The sequence below is a fragment of the Cyprinus carpio genome, chromosome B10 (assembly GCF_018340385.1).
Source record: "Cyprinus carpio isolate SPL01 chromosome B10, ASM1834038v1, whole genome shotgun sequence".
NCBI classification, from domain to species: Eukaryota; Metazoa; Chordata; class Actinopteri; order Cypriniformes; family Cyprinidae; genus Cyprinus; species Cyprinus carpio.
The window spans coordinates 22,285,410-22,307,375 of NC_056606.1; the positions used below are offsets into that span (position 1 = coordinate 22,285,410).

At 34.6% G+C, this 21,966-nt stretch overlaps 2 protein-coding genes and 1 long non-coding RNA gene across 4 annotated transcripts; all 3 read left to right on the forward strand.

The window, feature by feature from the left end:
* Positions 1 to 727: 727 nt before the first annotated feature.
* On the forward strand, positions 728 to 13,511 carry LOC109112626 (mesoderm induction early response 1, family member 3 a). Of its 2 annotated transcripts, none has more exons than XM_019125535.2 (13): positions 728 to 787; positions 1,796 to 1,820; positions 2,965 to 3,110; positions 3,328 to 3,462; positions 4,573 to 4,693; positions 4,777 to 4,850; positions 5,038 to 5,107; positions 5,403 to 5,545; positions 7,497 to 7,578; positions 7,679 to 7,773; positions 8,110 to 8,237; positions 10,160 to 10,305; positions 11,374 to 13,511. In XM_019125535.2, the coding sequence occupies exons 1-13, from the start codon at positions 779 to 781 to the stop codon at positions 11,793 to 11,795; spliced, it is 1,596 nt and encodes a 531-aa protein (XP_018981080.1). In that variant the 5' UTR covers positions 728 to 778; the 3' UTR covers positions 11,796 to 13,511. The 2 variants fall into 2 exon arrangements, with proteins under 2 accessions (XP_018981080.1, XP_042589224.1); XM_042733290.1 differs by lacking the exon at positions 728 to 787 and adding an exon at positions 826 to 1,055.
* Positions 13,512 to 16,491: 2,980 nt separating this feature from the next.
* LOC109054646 (chronophin-like) lies at positions 16,492 to 20,614 on the forward strand. Its single transcript, XM_042733291.1, has 2 exons — positions 16,492 to 17,264; positions 20,136 to 20,614. The coding sequence occupies exons 1-2, from the start codon at positions 16,676 to 16,678 to the stop codon at positions 20,459 to 20,461; spliced, it is 915 nt and encodes a 304-aa protein (XP_042589225.1). The 5' UTR covers positions 16,492 to 16,675; the 3' UTR covers positions 20,462 to 20,614.
* A 295-nt stretch (positions 20,615 to 20,909) lies between these two features.
* LOC122138616 lies at positions 20,910 to 21,966 on the forward strand. The gene is made up of 2 exons (XR_006155700.1): positions 20,910 to 20,967; positions 21,666 to 21,966. It is a non-coding gene; the product is annotated as an uncharacterized LOC122138616 (long non-coding RNA).

The following is a 21,966-nucleotide window of genomic DNA, read 5'->3' on the forward strand; positions in this document are numbered from 1 at the left end:
TGCATTTTGTGGCATATAAGAGAGGCCTATTATATAACTTTTATAATTATGCATCATAAATTCTGAACAGAAACAAGACAATTCATATTACATTTGCAACATTTTCTTAAAAAAGTAAATGTATCACTCTTTCAACACTAAATATTTGACTTCAACACTAAATGTTTTTGATGCATAAGTTTGGAAAGTGTTTAACAAGTAAATGGCGCCACCATCTGCTCTATTATTATTATTAAATTAAAATTAAATTTAATTTAATTTCTGCTAAATGCATAAATTAAAATTAAAATTTTATTATTATTATTATTATTATTATTATTATTATTAAACAGATTGACGTGTGTTGTAGAATTATAAAGAACGATAGCAAGACAACCTATATGCTTGAAAATAATTTTATTTTCATTTTTGTTCTAAATAGACAATATTTATCGTTCATTTAAGTAAAATCATTACACTTACTGAAGATGCTTTGCATAATTTTAATACGTAAAAAAAGTTATCACATACAGTCAGTTCACCAAGTATGTTTTCAAAGAAATAAAAAATTATAACTTAATACATCCCAATGAATTCTCAGGTAATTAAACCCATTGGAATACAGTATTTCGACGTCAGCCAGCTCGCTCCACGCAGCCAATCCCGTGCCGTGCTCGCCGTGCGTTTCAAGCGCGACAGCCAATCAGAGCGAACCATCAGGAATACGCTCACGCCATTGGTTCGCGACGTCAATCCGGGCTCCGTCGTAAAGCCAGTTTAGTATCCGAAAGGTACCAACATGGCGGAGGTAAGTTGGAAAATAGGGGGAAGGCGTCATATTTTGGCCGTTAATTTCTCTTACCACAATACATAAGTTTGGGATTTCTATATCTGATTATATGTAATAATGTCTTATCTTTAGATAAAGGCTGGTTTTGTGGAGATATGAGCGGTTTTGGCCGTCATAACGAGTTTTTGAAGCGTCGACGCGGCCTCTTTTAGCGTCGAGCGTTCCGATATTCGGCGTCAGATCCGCGAGCGGCCAAACCTCCGCGAGCGTCGAGCGCGCCGCGATGGTTAGTCAGTCGTGAGACGGCTAGTTTATTTTATTTCGCCCTTTTTTTCATATTTTTACCTCTCTGTTATTCCCGTTTTTCGACTGTATAACGCACTTCTGTGTGGTTTCAGAGTGTTTTTTTTTTTTCAGTGCTGCAGTAACGTTACCGGACTGATGCTGTGAAGTGACGACATCAAACCCTTTAATTTTTTCCGTTTTTATTGTTTTTATAAAATATGTATTTTTTTAAATAATTTCTCATGGCTATATTTTGTTTAGGAGACTCCGAATAAATACTAAATATTGCTTTGACACAAACGGCTTCTGTTCTATATTCTGTGTATCATTCCCAAATATAAATAAAACTCAAATTGTGAGTCACTTCTTTTAATGAATAATTTTGTGCATTTAAATATTTTTTTTTATAGTCGGAAATATTTTTAATATCACTGAACTGTCATGGTTGCGAAGGATATTATAAATATTAATATATAAGTTAAGATTCATACTCTTGTTACTTACAAATAATTACTATGGTAACAGTACTTTAAAGTGAGCTTTACTACAGTAAAACTGTGGTGATAATATTAGCTGCCACACTCATCAAAACAAAAAAAAAACTTTGAAAAGACTTTGAAAACTTATTAAACTTATTATGGTTACTATAGTAACATTTTGGTAAGGGAAGTTAACCACTATTCTTCATTATACTGTAAATTCCCTAAACATCTCATGTATTTTTTCTTTTGCTAATTTCAGGCTTCCTTGGGAAGTACAAGCCCAGGTACGTTTTCCTCTGAATTTATTATTTGATATTGATTTTTATATATATATATCCTTTTTATGTATATGCCCAGGTACGTTTTCCTCTGAATTTATTTGATATTGATTTATATATATATATATATGTAATGACATTACTATTTTAATGTTTTTGGAAGAAAGTTTCTTCTGCTCATCAAGCCTGCATTTATTTGATCAAAAATACAGAAAAAAAAAAAGTTATATTGTGATATATTATTACAATTTAAAATAATTGTTTTACATTTATTATACTTTAAATTATCATTTATTTCTGTGACTGCAAAGCTGAATTTTTTAGGATCATTATCACATGATTCTTTAGAAATCATTCTAATATGATGATTCATTATCAAAGTTGGAAACAGTTCTGCTGCTTTAATATTTTTTCAGAACATGTGATACTTTTTTAGGATACTTTGATGAATAAAAAGTAAAAAAAAAAAAAAAAAAAAAAAAAAAAAAGCTATGTTTTTAAAATATAAATATTTTGTAATAATATACACTACTGGTCAGTAATTTGGGGTCAGTATTTTTTTTTATTTTTTTTTTAAATAAAATCAATACTTTTATTCAGCAAGGATGTGTTAAATTGATAAAAAGTGATAGTAAAGAAAAATATATTATTAGAATTTTTTTTTTATTTTGAAAAAATGCAGTTCTTTTTAACCTTTTATTCATCAAATATTTTAGACAGCAGAACTGTTTCCAACACTCATAATAAATCAGAATATTAGAATGATTTCTAAATGATCATGTGATAGACTGGATGTTACATGTGACACTGAAGGCTGGAGTAATGATGCTGAAAATTCAGCTTTGCATCACAGCATTGTATTTTTATTTAATACTCTCTTTTTAGTTTAAGATCTAATATTATTATATATATATATTTTCACAATATTACTGTTTTTTTCTGTATTTTTGATCAAATAAATGCAGGTTTGATGAGCAGAAGAAACTTCTTTCAAAAACATTAAAAATAGTAATGTTTCCAAACTTTTGACCTGTACTGTATGTATGTGTGTGTGTGTGTATATATATATATAATTGAATACTACATTCATTATATATATATATATTATACATAAAATGCAATATATTTTTTGTAAATTGGATCTTTTCAGTTGGCTCTTTGTCATCGGAAGATCATGATTTTGACCCGACGGCAGAAATGTTGGTGCATGATTTCGATGATGAGCGTACGTTAGAGGAAGAGGAGATGAGGGACGGCGAGTCGAGCGGGAGCTCGGAAATCGATGATCTGGAGAAGGTTTGCTTTGATCTTTTTTGTCCAGCACGCATGTCGATTTCATTTAGGGATTGTGATTATTTTATATTGTGGCTAATAACAGATATGACCAGGCTGACAAAACCAAAACTGTGCAGTATCAGTGTATTGATATTATCCAGCACTGATGTCATGTGCGTCTGTAGTTTTCTGAAGTGTTTGAGGTGATAAAGCGTTGAGTTTATCGTCTGTGTCACAGGAGGGCAGCATGCCGCTGGAGGAGCTGCTGGCGTTGTACAGGTATGAAGCTGCGGACAGTGCTGCCGGAGGGTCGAGCGCGGACAGTTCGTCTGTAGAGCTGACCGATGAGCTGCCCGACATGACGTTAGATAAAGTAAGTCACTGATGTATAGATAGTTGTAACGAGATCGTAAGATGTTTTTTTTTTTTTTTTTTTTTTTGATGACAGGCTTCTTCAAATACACTCCGTCGGTCAAATTTTGGGCTTTTTAAAGTGTTTTTGAAAGAAGTCTCTTCTGCTCACCAAGGATGCATTTATCTGTGAGCCTGGACCACAAAACCTGAAGTCTTAAGTGATCTGAAAGCTGAATAAATAATCTCTCCATTGATGTATGGTTTGTTAGGAGGACAATATTTGTCTGAGATACAACTATTTGAAAATCTGGAATCTGAGGGAGCAAAAAAATCTAAATATTGAGAAAATCATCTTTAAAGTTGTCCAAATGAAGTTCTTAGCAATGCATATTATTAATCAAAAATGAAGATTTGATACATTTATGGTAGAAAATTTACAAAATATCTTCATGGAACATGATCTTTACTTAATATCCTAATGATTTTCGGCATAAAAGAAAAATCTATAATTTTGACTCATACAATGTATTTTTGTCTATTGCTGCAAATATCGAAAATAGAGTAAAAACAGCAATATTGTAAAATATTATTACAATTTTAGGTAGCTTTTTTCTATTTGAATATAAATTAAATGTAATTGATTGATTTGCTGTGATGTTCAGCTGTATTTTCAGCATCATTACTCCAGTCTTCAGTGTCACATGATCTTCAGAAATCATTCTAATATGCTGAAGAAACATTTCTGATTATTATCAATGTTAAAAACAGGTGGGCTGCACAATATTTTTGTGGAAACTGTGATGCATTTTATTTTTCAGGATCCACAGATGAACAGAAAATGTCAAAAGAACAGCTTTTATTTGAAATAGTATCTTTATGAATGTCTTTACTGCCACTTTTGACTTATTTAATGCATCCTTGCTTAAGGTATTTAATAAAAAAAAAAGTACTTACATGTACATTGAGGTATTACTGTTTTCAACATTGATAATAATCAGAAATGTTTCTTGAGCAGCAAATCAGCATATTCCTTTAAAAACATAAAGAAACTTTTGACCAGTTGTGTTTGTACATATATATACTTTTGCTGTTCATTGACATTGTTACATGTCATCTTTTCTCGTAACAGGAGGAAATCGCTAAAGATCTGCTCTCTGGAGACGATGAAGAAACACAATCCTCTGCCGATGACCTCACACCGTCTGTGACGTCACACGAAACCAATGATTTCTTCCCCAGGACTCTTCGCTGTAAGCGCACAGACGTTGTTCACCTTTGCTATCACTCACAAATGTGCAGTTTCCATTACATGTCTGATTTTTCTGTTTTCCAGCGAATACAGTTTACGATGGAGACAAAGAATCTGAGGGTGAGGATGATGCTTTGAGTCCTGAAGACTCTCGCAAGGTGAGGAAGACGACTTCTTAGATGCTTTTTCTATAGGCTAGGCTTTGTTATTGTAGTCTAGATTTAGATATAAAGATTATTTACAGTCTTATTCAAAGTTTGAGTTTATTAGGGGTTATTTGCTGTCCTTTAAGCGTGTCGTACAAAGTTCAATCAATGTTTATTATATGAATTTGTGTTTTCACAGGAGATCATGGTGGGATCTGAATATCAGGCAGAAATTCCTCCTCTCACCTGTTATAATGACCATGAAAATGGTGAGTCTTTGATGTTTAAATGGAGTATGGAGTAACAGTGTTCACATAATTCAGATGCCACCGATGTTAAATACGACATGACATGGTGTAAACATTGTTTACATGTGTTTCTCAGTGAAATATTCTGTGCAAAATAATGTAGGGTGGGACTTGAGTTTATTCATTGGGATTTGATATGCTGAAAAATGTCACTGAAATTATTTTTCACCATCTACACAGCTTTTATGCAAGCAGAAAGCTGTTTTTTAATGCAGAGAAGTATTTTGATGCAGGTTTCCTTGAATGTGTTTTTCAGTGTACGCAGAAGAAGATCAGCTGCTTTGGCAGCCGGATATCTTACCCGAGTCAAAAGTCAAAAGCTTCTTGCAGGACGCTCTGAGTGCGGATGGAAAGATGGACGGAGATGGCAAATGTTCTCTGGTCAAAGACAACGAGCAGGTGAAGATCACAGATCTGTAGTTTTACACAAAACAAACACATTTGTTACACCTGATGGGCTGTCAACTGTGTCCACTAAATAGATTCCACTGAACTAGGGATGTTTGTTGTGTCTTTTGGGCTTTGATATGTGTATGTTAGATTGATCGATAGTCACATTGCAGGATGTGCGATGCAGGCTGTCATAGTTGATCCGTTATTCATTAACCGTGTGATTCGCGGATTAATTGCACAGCTTAACCATCATAGAGTGAAAGTTTATCATTTGCATGTGTTTTTAAGTCCTGTCAGTTTAACAAGACGCATATGAGAGAGAGAGAGAGAGCGAGAGAGAGAGAGAGCGTGCTCACCTTTACCGTCTTCAAACAACACGGGCGCTGTCTTGCTCTCTCTCCCTCGCGCATATTAATCAAAATCAATTGACACGATGGTGTCAAAAAAAAAAAAAAAAAAAAAAAACCTTTCCAGTGATGAAATGTTTTCTGTGTTGTCAAATCTTGTGCGATATCCTAAACTGTCGAGATAATTACACAACGCGTGCCGTACACGTCTGATTCGCGAACTAATGATTCCTTTGAACCGATTCAATTTAATGAATGGTTTAAACAACTGACCTGTCCAACACTGAACTCACGAGACGTCTGAATTGGTGTATAAAAAAATCTGTAACACTTTACAATAATGTTCTATTTATTCAACTATTTAACTACATTATTTAACATTTACTATTACTAAACTGCACTTCTACAACAATTTAATTTCAACATTTAGGCTATAGCCTTCATTGTTGTAATCAAAAGTTGTACAGTATTTGTTAACATAGTTAATGCACTGTGAAGTAACATTACCAAACAATGAACAGCTGTGTTTTTATAAACTAAGATAAACAAAGATTAATAAATATAGTAACAAAAGTATTGCTCGTGGTAAGTGCATGTTAGTTAATATGTTAACAATTCAAACCATATCCTAAAGTTACAAACAAATAATTTACTCTAATTTAAATAATACTCTGATGTTTAAATCATTTAAAATGAGAATGTAAGTGTGCTCACCCCATTTTTGTTTGTAAAAAAAATTAGATTAGATTTCATATCGCAATATATATCGCAGAAAAATAAAATATCACAATGTCATTTTTTCCCGATATCGTGCAGCCCTACACTGAACACTTCATAAGCATTCATAGTGCTGTTATTAATAGCACTTAACCCCATTAAGCCTGACATATGAAATAACGGTCAGAATTTTTTTTTGTTTTTAAATAAACAGTTTTTTGAAAATGTACACAAAATCTAAAAATATTTGTAAAAATGGCATATGTATCACATTTGGTGCATCAGACATTTATGGCTCCTTCAATCTGATATAGTGAGTTTTATTCAGAGTCCCAAACTGAGCAAAAATAGGCAATTTGGTGCAGATGCTTATTTTTAAATGGCCTAAAAGTGATGAAATCCTGATACTTGTGATGTAAATCAATGAGATCTTTATAACAGTACAGCAGATAATTAAATGAAGTGATATAAATATCAGTCATCAATCTCCAATAATGTCTCATATTGAAGATGAGATTGAAATGATCCAAACATATAATGCAGTGCAATCCAATGCTGATTGAGAGCTGAAGAAATAAAGGCTCCTCAGAAGATGTGAGATGTTCTGGAGGCTTGTGAAGATCATTCCTCCGCTGAGGAACAGTGAAAGTAAACATTCTTCTTACATTTACTTGATAAGAATGAGTAAAGATTTAACAGCAGAAAGACACGTGAAGCATGAGCTGAAGCTGGACGTTTGTACAATTACACTAAAAGAGCTTTTACCTGCTAAAAAAACTATCAATAGGAGAGAGTGTGCAACAGGTTTAACAGCAAAGTTTTGTTCATGTAGAGACCTTAGAAGATGTTCAGTGGGCTTTTTAGGGGTTAACTAACCTGTTTGTTTTCTCCAGGCTTTATATGAGCTTTTAAAGTGTAACTATAACGTCCAGGAAGCTCTTGAACGACATCGCAGCAACCGCAAATCCTCAAAGGGTAAGTGGAAACATTGTTGCAGTTATGGTTGTTTTGTTACAGTAGGCTCGTTGAACTGCGTGCTGAAAAATAAACTTGTGTAAATGTATTGTGTATTTAGACGAGATGCTCCCGTGGTCTGAAGAAGAATGCCGAAATTTTGAACACGCTCTTCTGTTGTACGAGAAGAACTTCCACCTCATCCAGAAACACAAAGTAAGATGCCGTCTTCTCTCCTGCGTTTTTGGTCCTAAACACTGTTGTCTTAGATATTTAAATGCAGTTTTAAATCAGTATTTACTGATGTCATATTAAATATAGCATAAAAGCCCATTAACATACTGTATACACACAAGTAAAACCTATAAATTTTCATAATTATGATACAATGTAGCATGGGTCTATATTTTTTCCAATGGGATTTGATCGGTTTAAAAATGTCAGGCTATAATGTCATTGTAATCCAGAGTGTTCACAGTCTTTATTTGTCTTACATTATCATATTGCTCCAATAATGCCTGATTATTAAGTTGCATGTAACTTTTCTTTCAAGTGAACACACGAACGGTGGCAGAATGTGTTGCATTTTACTACATGTGGAAGAAGTCCGAGCGATTCGACTTTTTCGTCCAGCAAAACCGATTCGGGAAGAAGAAGTTCAGCAGTTATCCTGGTGTTACGTGAGTTTCGTAATGATCTTCTGTTGAGCGGATGTTAAAATGTTCAGTGTGAATAGGGGTTGGGTATCGCTTGAATTTGATCAATTCCCATTCTGCTTATCGATTCTGATTCAGACATTTAGTTATCAAACATATTTATTCCGCATCTCTTTTTGCAAAACATTTAATTGCTGCTGAATACCATGAACAAAAATCAGCTGGCTACATAAAAACTGGACTCGATTAAAAGCTGTTTGTGTGCAAAATAGAGCTGCACAATTTATTTATTTTTTTTAAATGGAGGTTGTAGTTCTCTCACAATTCTGAAGTGTATATATATTAGACAACTAAAAATCTCTTGGGATTTATGAGTGGAATGATTCAATGACTCACTCGAGATTTATTACTGGGTGAATCAGTGTCTTTGAATGAATCTCTTGAATGAAGTATTCAAAGACAAATAGCTACATTTTTAACAGCCCCTTTTCGCCACCTAAAAAAAAAAAGATGTGCACACAGGAATTGATAGGCAGAATTGAAATTTTAATTTTACAACAATTATCCAATTCCCAGTGTTTAGGGACAAATATAGCAACTTCTTGGACAAACCTTATCTAAGTTCTCATCTTGCCCACTGATCTATATTCATCTTTTAGGGCCCTATGAAGTCTTACATTTTAATTAATAATAATAATAATAATAATAATTATAATTAAATCTAATAATTACATTTTTCTGGATTCTTTTTTTCTGTTAAAATTTTTCTCGACTCCTTTTTAATGGTTAAATTTTATTAATCAAAAAGCATGTCGAATTAATTAAAATCATGAAACATGCATTTTCACATCAATTTATTAAAAGCTTCTCAAAAATGTTTTATTTTTTTCTTCACCATATGTTTTATTGTTACCTAATTCTGTGTTTTAGCATGTGTAATTATTTAAATGCATAAAAACAACTTAATTTATTCAATTTTTTTTCTTAAAATAGCCTTATGAAATGTTTTTTTTTTCTCAGAAATTCTGTTGTGTATTTAAATTTTTCTTATCAAATGAAGGCATAAAACATTAATTTAATTTCATTTAATTACTGAAAATTAAGCAAACTTTCTTTTTTGGTAAACACAGGGGATTTACTATTGAAGTTAAAACATGGAAGAAATGTGGTGTGATTATTCCTTTAAAAATAATGTTTGTTTCATTTTAGTAGTAGTAGTAGGCTATGTACGTTCTGCTGAACAATAGTAATACATTTCTGGCAAATAAATACTTGTCTTTAAATTAAACCGGACTTTTATTTTGACGTGTTGCCGTGAATACCTTTATAGTTCTGTGCATGTGATATGATGCTAGTTTTACTCAAATCCAACGGTCAGAAGCTCATGAAGTGACTCTCAGAGCAGTTCATGTTGTTTACGTCCTCATTTAGAGAGACGACAGATGCTGAAATCACCGCGAGCGTCACGCGTGCTTCAGTATGCGTGTAGTAGGCTACATGAAACCCGCAGAACATGCAGGATTCATATTTAAATCGACTTTTCCAGCTTAATATTTACAGATATTAGTCCATATCATGATTTGATTGAAGTGTAATGACCTACTTTTCATTTATTCATTCAAAATCTGACACATTCCGTGACATTCCGCGTTTAACTGTAAATTCCGTTTTTATGACTGGATTCCGTGATTCCGTCCGCGTTTTCTGCTTCGCGGAAATCGTAGGGCCCTAATCTTTATATAGATCAGTGAATTTGCCATTATGATGTCATCTAGTGACTTTTAGCTGCTTTCAATTGAAAGCAGTTGGGAACACTGCCGATTCCTGACCTTAAGTATTCAGTTCTGGAATTGATTTTCGATTCCCAACCCTAAGTGTGAACTTGACACAAAGTATTAGAGTATCCGCTCAGTTCTCCTGAGCTTTGAAGGCTGATTCCTCTGCAGGGATCTGATGGACCGGTTGGTGGATGAGGCCGAGGGTTTGGTGGATGGATCTGCTTCTGTGTGTTCCAGCGGCAGCGGCAGGATAGAGGCTCCAACCGAGCAACAGCTCAACCTGCTCAACTCCATCACAGCCAGTGACCTCTCCGGTACGTTACTGAAGGTTTTTACACGTGCTTTTACTTGTTTTAAAGTTTTGGTAACAGACTATTAATGTATAAGGCAATAAGCCATTGTGTTACAGTAATGCTTCGTGTGATAATGTAGTAAAGTGACTTTAATGAACTGCTTGTAGTTGCTTATTGATTTTATACATATAACTACAACAGCAATATAAGATGCCAGTGTTTAATAAATAAAATACAAAAAGAAAGTGATAGACTAATTTATTGGCCATTGGCTGAGCTAGTCTTTCCGCCAAAATTTCCTGACATCTATAACTTTTTATTATTGAATACATATTGGGGGGGGGAATCTTAACTAAATATGGGTACCAAATATGCAAAGGACTAAATATCTGACTAAATATTGAAAGGAAGAGGAATCAGCTCACATTAATTATTTTATATATTAAATGTATATTATGTATAATTTTATATTTAATCTTTATAATATTTAATATTTTATGATATTTAATAAATATTTAATATTTAATTTAATTTATTTTGATTATTTTAAAAAAATTAATATATTTAATATATAAAAATTATACAAAAATAAAAAAAGCTCCCATTAATTTGGGGTTTATTTCTAAAAAAAAAAAAAAAAAAAAAAAAAATGTAAGTAATTAATATTTTTGAGCAAGGATACATTAAACTGATCAAAAGTACAGGCAAATACATTTTTGTTTCAAATTAATTCTGTTCTTTTGAACTTTCTGTTTATTATAGAATGTATCAAGGTTTCCACAAAAATATTGTGCAGCACAACTGTTTTACACATTGATAATAATCAGAAATGTTTCTTGAGCAGCAAATCATCATATTAGAATGATTTAATATTCATATAAAAAATTATTTAAAATTCATATTATAATAATATTTAATCATGGATCATGTGACACTGAAGACTGGAGTAATAATGCTGAAAATGCACAGAAATAAATTACATTTGACAACATATCCACATAGTAAACTGCTATTTTAAATTGTAATGCTATTTAACATTTTTGCACTAAAATTGATAGCAGACGAGTCTAACCGTTTCCTCTTCCTCAGCGCTGACGAGCACAGTGGCGTCGGTGTGTAACCCCGCAGACGTGAGCTGTCTGGACTCCTACAGCTTCTCCTCGCTGGACGGGCTTCACCGCGGGCCCCTGAGCCACGAAGAGCCGCTCAACTACTCCAGCGACGGAGACGGAGACTGCCTCAACCTGCTGGAAACCGGCTTCTACCACTCGGACCTCGGGCAGATCGGTGTGTGCGGCGAGGACTGCGAGCGGCCCCCGGCCAAGCGGCTGAAGATGGGCCTGTCGGAACCCTTCATAAACGACAGCAGGAGCCTGGCCGTGGATTTCGAGGGCCGCACGCACCACATCACAAGTGCCAAAATGGCGGTTTCGGTCAGTGACTTCGGCGAGGCGGGCAGCTACATGGGAGCGCACACACTACATCAGCACACGGCGCTGCAGTCGGAGTAACACGAGCGCGCCGACTCTCACGGGACTACCTGCAATCCAACCTGTACATAGCCGCATATTCCTTCGAATATTTGCTTTATTTTAGTTTCCTGATTATATACTCGTGTGTGTGTGTGTATATATGTACAGATTGATTCTTTTCAGATCTTTTCTTTTTTTACTATGACATCAGTGATGTCTAATTGTACAGACCTGAATCTTGATTTCTCAAGAGTTAATACAGCCATTTATTTTCCAGTCTTGAACTTTGGGAAGTGTCATAAACGTGTCTACGTCCGAATACTGTGGAAAACTGAACTCGCGTACTCGGGCCGAGGTCCATGACGACTGGCGGTCAGCTCAGCCTCTCTGTGGTTCCCATCAGTGTTTACAGGCGCCTCGGCTCGGCCTTCGTCTGAACCGCATTTACGACCACTTCTACGTTTCGTTACACACCATTTTGAGCACAAGAATCCAGAAGAGGTTGTGACGAACTGCAAAAACAAACCTGCGAACAATTGAAAGTGGTTCTAGCAAATATATATATATATATATGGGCTCTAAATACAATAGAGGTATTACGACGTGTGTGTGTGTGATTAAAACATTTGTTTTCTACTTCTACGCATATTTATTAGTATTCCTCTTGCTTTAGCAGTCGGCGTTTGCCGTATTTATTGCAATGAAGACCATTGGACTGCATCATGCTCGTTTTTGTTTCCCGAAATGGTTGTGAGATACTGGCACGTGTTTGTGTGTGTATTTTTATTTTTTTGTGTTCGTTTCGATATTTTGAGATCACTATTTATTGAAAAACCGTTTTGCAGGGATTTCTCGCCACGGGGACAGAACCGGCCCGCAGTTTAAACCCTCTGTTCCCTTCAGTGACTGATTATGCAACGTTGTAAATGATTTTTCTGGCACGGCGTTCGTTTGCTGCAATCACTGACCTGACGTTTATCTATGCATCGAGAATCGGATGAAACGGATCATTTCGGACCTCGTTTGCTCGTTTTTCCAGCTTTCCCGAGTTTTACTTTACAAGCTCTCGTATGGCAATAATTTGTAAATATGTACAGATACCTGACATACCTTTTTGTTTTTTTCTTCCTCGGCAAACAGACTTGAACTTGAAGACTTGCTTTTGAGTCTGCGTATGCCACAAGAATGCCTTCTCGACTTCCTTTACCGTCCGTTCGACGCTTTTCCTCAAAAGAGATTTGCTTAAGAAGAGAGTTATTTATTTATTTATTCACTCAGCTGCAAGTGGGTGTGGTGTGTTAGCGTTCTGTACACGAGTGAAATACAGGGTCGTCCTCTCCACCGGAGACGAAGGGCCACCGTTGTCTACACAGGAAGTAGAGGCGCTAGCTGAATGTACAGTATTATCGCATCTTAGGGATTTACTGAACTCGAATGTTTCATGGTTAAGGCAGAAGCCTGGTTTGCAGTGTTGCCTTAACCCTCATTCAAAACATGCATGTAGAACTGACCTGGAAAACATTGGACGGCTCGTTCTGTAAAATCATGTCTCCTCGTTACCTGCGGCCAGAATCCTCCTTGTTTTTATTTTTTTGTCTTGACATACTTGAAGGATGTGTATTGATCGATTTAAAAACAATATTCCACAATTCAGTCCTGTAGGTTGTGCAATTCATTTCTGAACTGAAAAGAGCTTTAGGAAATTGTGTCGGTGCAGTAATTTGTCCAAAGTTTGTATATATATATATATATATATATATATAAAAAAAAATTAATGGCTTAAAATTGAAATTGTAATGTAGTAATGGTTGTCTGCTTCCAGGGAAAAAAATGTACATTGAAAAACCTTCCCTTATCTTTGGAATGTTTTATGCTTTATTTTGTTTCATATTCAATCGGCTTTCATTCACTTTTCAAGCTTTTTGTGAGGGGGGGGAAGTTACTATTCAAAGTTCAGTTTTTGGACAAATTTTGATGTAATTATAGTGTTAAATAGACAATCAAATGGTCGATTAATATTGGAAAAGGAAATTTTATCATCCTTATATTAATGTTTGTACATAGACACTGTTCTTGTTTCGTTGGTTTTATTTTGTATTTTATGTTGTACTTAACTGGCGAACCGTTCCAGAAATAAAGTTCTGGAGATATTATAACAGTGTTAAATGAGTTTATCCAAATACTTGATCAAATTTGATGCCTCTGGATCTTTATTTGCCATAATAATGCATCACAAGATTGCCGTCATTGATTTTATTTGATGAAATTAGAAGTACTACGGTATAGGCCACAGTTTAGTCATCTAAAAAAGGAAACGAAGGAATTTGATTTAGCTTCCTCTTATGCTTTCACAAACGTCTGACATCAAATGCTACTTTTATGGAAAGAGGAACAGATAAGTAAGGAACTCAGGAAAACTTTAGTTTGGATGCTCTGCAGTGAATGGGTGCCGTCAGAATGAGAGTCCAAACAGCTGATAAAAACATCACAATAATCCACAAGTTATCCACACCACTCCAGTCCATCAGTTAATGTCTTGAAAAGACAAATCCTGCATGTTTGTAAGAAACAAATCAATTATTAAGACGTTTAACGTTGCTTCTGGCCATTATAACACTTCCTCCAGTGGAGAAGTCCATCTGCTGTTGTCCTCTCACATTAAAATCCACCCACATATTTGTTTAGAGCTGTTTTGGCTTGTAAACTGTGCTTGATCTGTGCAGATTTCTCTCCTGATTCAGACAAGATGACTGAGGGTGAGGACATTTTCAACAAACACATTTTTGGGTAAACCATTCCTTTAAATCTTTGAAGTGTTAAATAACGGATACAAAATAACTGTGACCTGTGCTGGCAAAATGAGTCACAATGGGCAAACTTTAAAAAACCAGGTCTGACAGGTTTGGAAGACATGAGGGTGAGTAATTAATGACAATTTTCATTTTAGGGTAAACTATCCCTTTAAGACAAATTCCCTCATGTTTCTTATGCACTAAATGCTCAAATGAAATAATAATAAAAGACCTGTTAGGTTGGAAACAAACACAATTTTCACTTCGCTTTAGAAAATTTATTTCAAGTTTTATTTATGACCCTGGAACACAAAAACAGTCATCATTTTTTGAAATGTATACATCATCTGAAAGCTAAGCTAAAGCTATACATCACCTGAATAAATGATCTTTCCATTGATGTGTGGTTTGTTAGGAGGACAATATTTGTCTGAGATACAACTATTTATAAAATCTGGAATCTGAGGGTGCAAAAAAATCAGAATATTGAGAAAATCATCTTTAAAGTTGTTCAAATGAAGTTCTTAATAATGCATATTACTAATCAAAAATTAAGATTCGATATATTTATGGTAGGAGATTTACAAAATATCTTCATGGAACATGATCTTTACTTAATATCCTAATGATTTTGGGATAAAAGAAAAATAAATAATTTTGACCCATACAATGTATTGTTGGTTATCGCTTCAAATATACCCCAGAGACTTAAGACTGCTTTTGTGCTCCAGGGACACATACAGGTGCTTCTCAATAAATTAGAATGTCGTGGAAAAGTTCATTTATTTCAGTAATTCAACTCAAATTGTGAAACTTGTGTATTAAATAAATTCAGTGCACACAGACTGAAGTAGCTTAAGTCTTTGGTTCTTTTAATTGTGATGATTTTGGCTCACTTTTAACATTCAGGTATTAAGGAGAACTACAGAACAGTAGTAATAACCTGATCTTCATTATTATGAAATTGCATGAGATGTACACATAAATTCATAGAAATTATTTGAAAAGAAACTGTGCATTAATCAAGTTTTTAAAACACTGATCATATGAAACCAATTAAACAATAATAATAATTATTACTAATACTACTATTATTATGATGTATAGTAATATTTATAATTATATTATTTAATATTAATCATAATTATCTATTACAAATCAATAATAATTATTATTGTTATTAAAGACACCTGAGCGCAAATCATATTAATGATCTACATTAAGGCTGCACGTGCAGTCTGGAGTTTCAAACAGCTTTAACTCTTACGTTCCTGGCTGCACTAGTGATTCGCGAATGTAAATCTTCTTGATGATTCGGTTGAACTGATTCACAAAGCGCTTGTAAAACGCTCTCGACTCTTAGCGTGAACACTTTACATTATCAATATGTGTTCAGAAATATAGTGATAAACTGACATTTAACGACTTATTTCTTTACTGCAGAAATAAGGCATTCAATTTCTTCTGCGAAACGAGTCACTGAGACGAACCGACTCGCTGGAAATGAATCAGATTTGTGTTTTCAGCCGATTCTTGAAGATGGTAAGGACTCTTAAGGGATTGAGTTGTGCAGGTCACTCCACCAGGAGGGAACAGTTAATGTAAAAGTGCGTGAAAGTGATTTTGTGTCTCTTCGTGATGAACAATAAAGCATCGTTCATTTGCAGAACACAAGCTTCTAGAGGCACATAAGTCTGAAGTAATGAATTTGTTTATTTTAATGTAAGACAACTTATTTTTCGTCAGTGATATAAATATGATTTAAGACTGTAGTGTAAGCAAGTTTAGGTTGAAAACGTTTAATAGTAAATAAGACGCAATTAGACAATAGTTGAATAAAATAATAATAAGACGCTATAATAATCGCCCACAGTGAGTAGCATCTGCTCGCTTTCTGATTGGAGGACACGGGGAGAAGGCGTGCCCTCTGCGAAATCCAAAAATGTGATTGGACCGGCTTTAGTCCCGCCTCCTCCAGCAGCAGAGATGGACGCGCTGGTGAACCGCTTCATTGCGTTGCGTTCGGTTCTGCGTTGATAACCGTTAACGTATCGGATCCTCAGCGCGTTTGATTAAAACAAACGCAGTTCGTCGCTTGCTTCTATCATAGGATCTTAAGCCAGCAGGATGGCAGGCGGCGGCTGCGTGACGCTCCGCGGCGCTCAGATCCGGGACCTGCTGGACTCCAAACACGACGTGCTGTTCGACTGCGACGGCGTCATCTGGAACGGAGAAACCGCCGTTACCGGAGCTCCGGAGGTGGTCAGTCTGCTCAAGCAGCGCGGCAAGCGCGTGTTCTTCGTCACCAACAACTGCACCAGGCCGCGGGAGAACTACGTGCAGAAGTTCAGCCGCCTCGGCTTCGCGGACGTCGCGGAGGAGGAGATCTTCAGCTCGGCGTACTGCTCCGCCGCGTACCTGCGCGACGTGGCGCGGCTGCAGGGGAAGGTGTACGTGATCGGCTGCGGCGGGGTGATGAGGGAGCTACGGGACGCCGGGGTGCCGGTGGCGGAGGAGGAGGACGCGGAGCCGGGCGCCAGCATCTACACCTGCCCGCTGGACCCGGATGTGAAGGCGGTGCTGGTGGGATACGACGAGAACTTCACCTTCATGAAGCTCGCCAAAGCCTGCTGCTACCTGAGGAGCCCCGAGTGCCTGTTCCTGGCCACTGACCCGGACCCCTGGCACCCGCTGACAGGAGGCAGGGTCACCCCGGGTAAGTTAGGGTTACACCCACATTACAGATGTAGCTGATTCCTTTCATAAACTGCAGTGACTGCTTTAAAATATGAAACACTAATGTTTCAGGAGTTTAGGACACATGAGAACAGCTTCATGTCCTATTTGGTTTTATGTAACGTTATATGCTTTGAACTGTTTGTCCAAGTGTTTTCTGTCATAACTAAGCAAAGATGTGATTTCAAAATCAGTATCATAACTATTAAACTATTTCTCTTTATGATATTAAACCTGTATTTATCCTAAGATAAAACGAAGTGCTAAAGTCTGATTTTGTGGTGGCTGTGCTTTAAAAATAAATTATTCTAATCTTAGGATTTCGCAAGTGACAGTAATCAGTGTTGAGTTCTGTAACCTGCTGCTTTACATGTTTCAAAATGATTAACAGCTGAAAAGATGAGACATTTAGAAAAGTACTCAATTGTAATCAGTTACTTTACTTTAATAAAGTAATTGTAATAGTTACACTACTTTTTACATTTTAGATAGGGTAAGTTTTAATCTGTAACCGATTCAGTTTCTAAAGTGACCTTCCCAGCACTGGTTATGAAATATGTCCAGGTCACTTCAAAATCAATGGTTTGTTCCCAAATTATAGTTTTGGGTGCAGTTATGCAAATATTGGGTTCCCACAGTCCTGGAAACCCTTTACTAATACAAAAAATTGTCAAAATCTGTTCTGAAGGAAAAGGACAATAATAAAGTTTGGGGTGTAAATGTGCTTAACTGGCATTAAAATACACTAAACATATCATTTCTTAAAGCAAAAAAAAAAAAAAAACCTTACGAATGTGGAAGAATCAAGTTTATTTTTCTTTTATTTAGAAAGAAAATAAAGCAGATTTTAAGGACTAATATTACTGCATTGACATTGTTTTGATGTTAATTCAACACTTTCTTCACCAAAACTCACATTGCTTGCAATGCAAAATAAATTAATTAATTAAAATAAAATGTTTATTTATGATATAATATTTTTAATGGATTTTGGCTTTTCAAATCATGGTAACTATAAGCAGAAAAAAAAAATGTTTTTTTGCAATAAGAAAAAAAAGCATATTTTATGGTTAAGATTTTACTGCACTCTCTGCATCATTTTCATGACAATTCAACCTTTTTTCCCATCAAAACTCTTGCTGTAAAACAAAATTAGCTGTGATGCAAAATTAAAAAATGCATAATTTTTTTTTATATATAAATAAAATATTTTCCTACATTCTGATTATCATTTTTCATGACAATTCAACACTTTGTTTCCGCCATTATAATCAACATAAAGTTTTTTTTTTTTATATATATACACTATACACTATTCATACAATTTCTTAAAGCAAAATAAAACCTTACAAATATGGTAGAATCAAGCTTTTTTTAAAATATAAAGGAAATAAAGCCCATTTGAAGGACTATTACAACTTCTGCATTTTGACAATTTGTGTGTCAATTCAGTGTTTTCTCCAGCAAAACAAACATTGCTTTGTAGAATAAATAAATAAATGAATTAGTTTTTTATAATATAATATTTTATGCATTATGGCTATTAAAATCATGTGAACTATAAGCAGGAAAAAATATATATATATATTTTTGGCAGCAAGAAAATAAAGCCTGTTTTAGGTTTATTGAGAATTTTTATAATTCAAATTTTTTTTCAACAAAACTCTCATTCCTGTAATGCAGACATATATATATATATATATATATATATATATATATATATATATATATATATATATATATATATATATATATATATATATATATATATAAAAATTCCCCATTATAATTACACTACATTAATTAAAGGCATTTTAATGACAGTAATGAGAGTTTTGGGTGTAAATGTGCTTAATTGTCATTAAAAAACACAATGCAAATATTTCTTAAAACATAAATGAATATATGGTTCCCACATAGAAACAATGTCCTATCCTTGATTCCAATCCTAGAAAACATTGTGTCATAAACTACTAGAAAGGGTCAGGCAAAAAAAACTGGAAATGTATTGGTCAGAAAGTGTTTAAACTTGAAAACTTGTTTAATAACTAGTTAATATTTAGTTTAATAACTAGTTTTTATTTCTTTTGATTTTGATGTGAAATGTGACATGGACATGTTTTCAAGAGGTTTATTCTGTCTAAAATCTGTCTGAAATTCATCAAATTCTCCAGCGTTTGAAGCTTTAGCTCTGCTGAGCTGTTATTTAGGTCTGTTGTTTGACTGACTCTAGAAACACACGGACTGATTCACAATGAGCGTCAGTGAATGACTGTGAAGTGAACACACTGCCAGAAGTGAGGGAACGCTCTGATTGGTTCTGCCTTGCAACATCAAAACTAAATTGAAATTTTAAAACAAGCCCCAAATCAAATAAGTAACACAAATAAAAGAAATCTCTTCATATAAACAAAATAAGGCTTTGTCTGTGCTCTTTCCATTTAAATTGAGAGGCAACCACTGCATTTTAATCATGATCCAAACAAAGATGCTGCATACATGCAACATGAACGGTTTTTAATCTAAACTAGATTGTATCATTTCAAAATTTGAAGCAAAAACAGAATGATTTGACCTCAGTTTTGTGAAACTATACATAAAAATATCTGCATGAAACAGAAACAGCAGACGGGCTGAACGAGAAGCAGATTCACTCTCAGCCAGCAGGTGGAGCTTAGTGTTTCCTTGGTTACCGCTGTAAACAAAGCAGCACTGCACTTATGAACTTTAATATGCATTATACTGTGGCAAGATAAAAAGAAAAAATAGCATCTAAACTTTTCTAAAGACAGTACGTTCCCCTCAGACATGCATTCATATAAACTCCTCCCCCTAAATGAATGTGACGCAGGTTCTGGCAGCCTCACGGCCGCTCTGGAGACGGCCAGCAGCAGGAAGGCCACGGTCATCGGGAAGCCCAGCCGCTTCATGTTCGAGTGCATCTCCAGTCAGTTCGGTCTGGACCCGGCGCGCTCGCTGATGATCGGAGACCGGCTGGAGACGGACGTTCTGTTCGGCAGCAACTGCGGCCTGACCACGGTGCTCACGCTGACGGGTGTCTCCACACTGCAGGAGGCGCTCGCGTACAGAGACAGCCAGGAGCCGCAGCAGAAGCACTGCGCGCCTGATTACGTGATGGAGTCTGTGGCCGACTTCCTGCAGGCGCTGGAGGAGTGACACTTCCTCAACATCTGAAGAAATCACCACAGAAATATGTGACCCTGGAGCACAAAACCAGTCGTTACAGTCAAGTTTTTGAAATTGAGATTGATACATCATCTGAAAGCTGAATAAATAATCTCTCCATTGATGTATGGTTTGTTAGGAGGACAATATTGTCTGAGATACAACTATTTTGAAAATCTGGAATCTGAGGGAGCAAAAAAAAATCAGAATATTGAGAAAATCATCTTTAAAGTTGTTCAAATGAAGTTCTTAGCAATGCATATTACTAATCAAAAATTAAGTTCTGATATAGTTACGGTAGGAAATTTACAAAATATCTTCATGGAACATGATCTTTACTTAATATACTAATGATTTTTGGCATAAAAGAAAAATGTATAATTTTGACCCATACAATGTTTTTTTGTCTATTGCTACAAGTATACCCCAGAGACTTAAGACTGCTTTTGTGCTCCAGGGTTACATATTTCTCCCATTTTATTTTATTTTAATGAAAGGTAAGAATATATAGGTTTTTAATTTTTATTTAATTAATTTTTTCATTTTAAAGTTTATTTTTATTTTATTATATATTAAATAATTATATATTAGGGGATTTATTTATTTAATTTAATACAATCCCCTTAAATTAAAATGTAATCAAATCAAATTTATTTAATAAAAGATGACAGAATTCTACTTTAATATACTACTTAAATATATATATTTATATATTTTTAAAAGGTAATATTTAAGGAGAATTGTTTTATTTCATTAATGTTTTAATTTAATTTAAGTTTTTTTTTTTTTTATTTTATTATTGACAGGTAATTCTGTTTGAGGATTTAATTTTTTTATTAATTATTTCATATTTTTGTAATTGAATAAAATATCAAATAACATGAAAAAAATATTAAATTAATTGAAATTTTATTGAAAAATGAAATGTAAATTCCCTTAGTTACCTTTCATAAATAAAATACAACACAAAATAAAATAAACAAATCCCCTAAAATATAATCCCCCTTTGAATAATACAAACAAGTATTAAATATTTAATTAATACATTTTGTGTGGTTTTTATTTTTGAAAGTTTATTTATATTTTGATGGATTTGATTTTATTATTAAAAGGTAATGGAGCTGAGCTCTGTTTAGCTCCATCTAAATACAGCTCCTCAGATGAGACTCATTTATGCATCACATGCTTTCAACAGACAAAGAGCAGTATATTAAAGAAGATGAACTTGAATATGAATCTCAGCTCAAAGGGACGGATGCTGTTGAGCTGGTCGTGAGAAGCAGTCGTGCGTGAGATGAGCGTTCTGTCTCGTTCTGATCTTAATGACACTCATCCTGATGCCCCCGTGTGAATATTCTGCTTCAACCTGGTGCTCCATAGAAAAAAACAGTCATCTGGGTTTGGAGGGAGAGTAAATGATGTTTTATTTAATGGGATTTCATTTTATATATATATATATATATATATATATATATATATATATATATATATATATA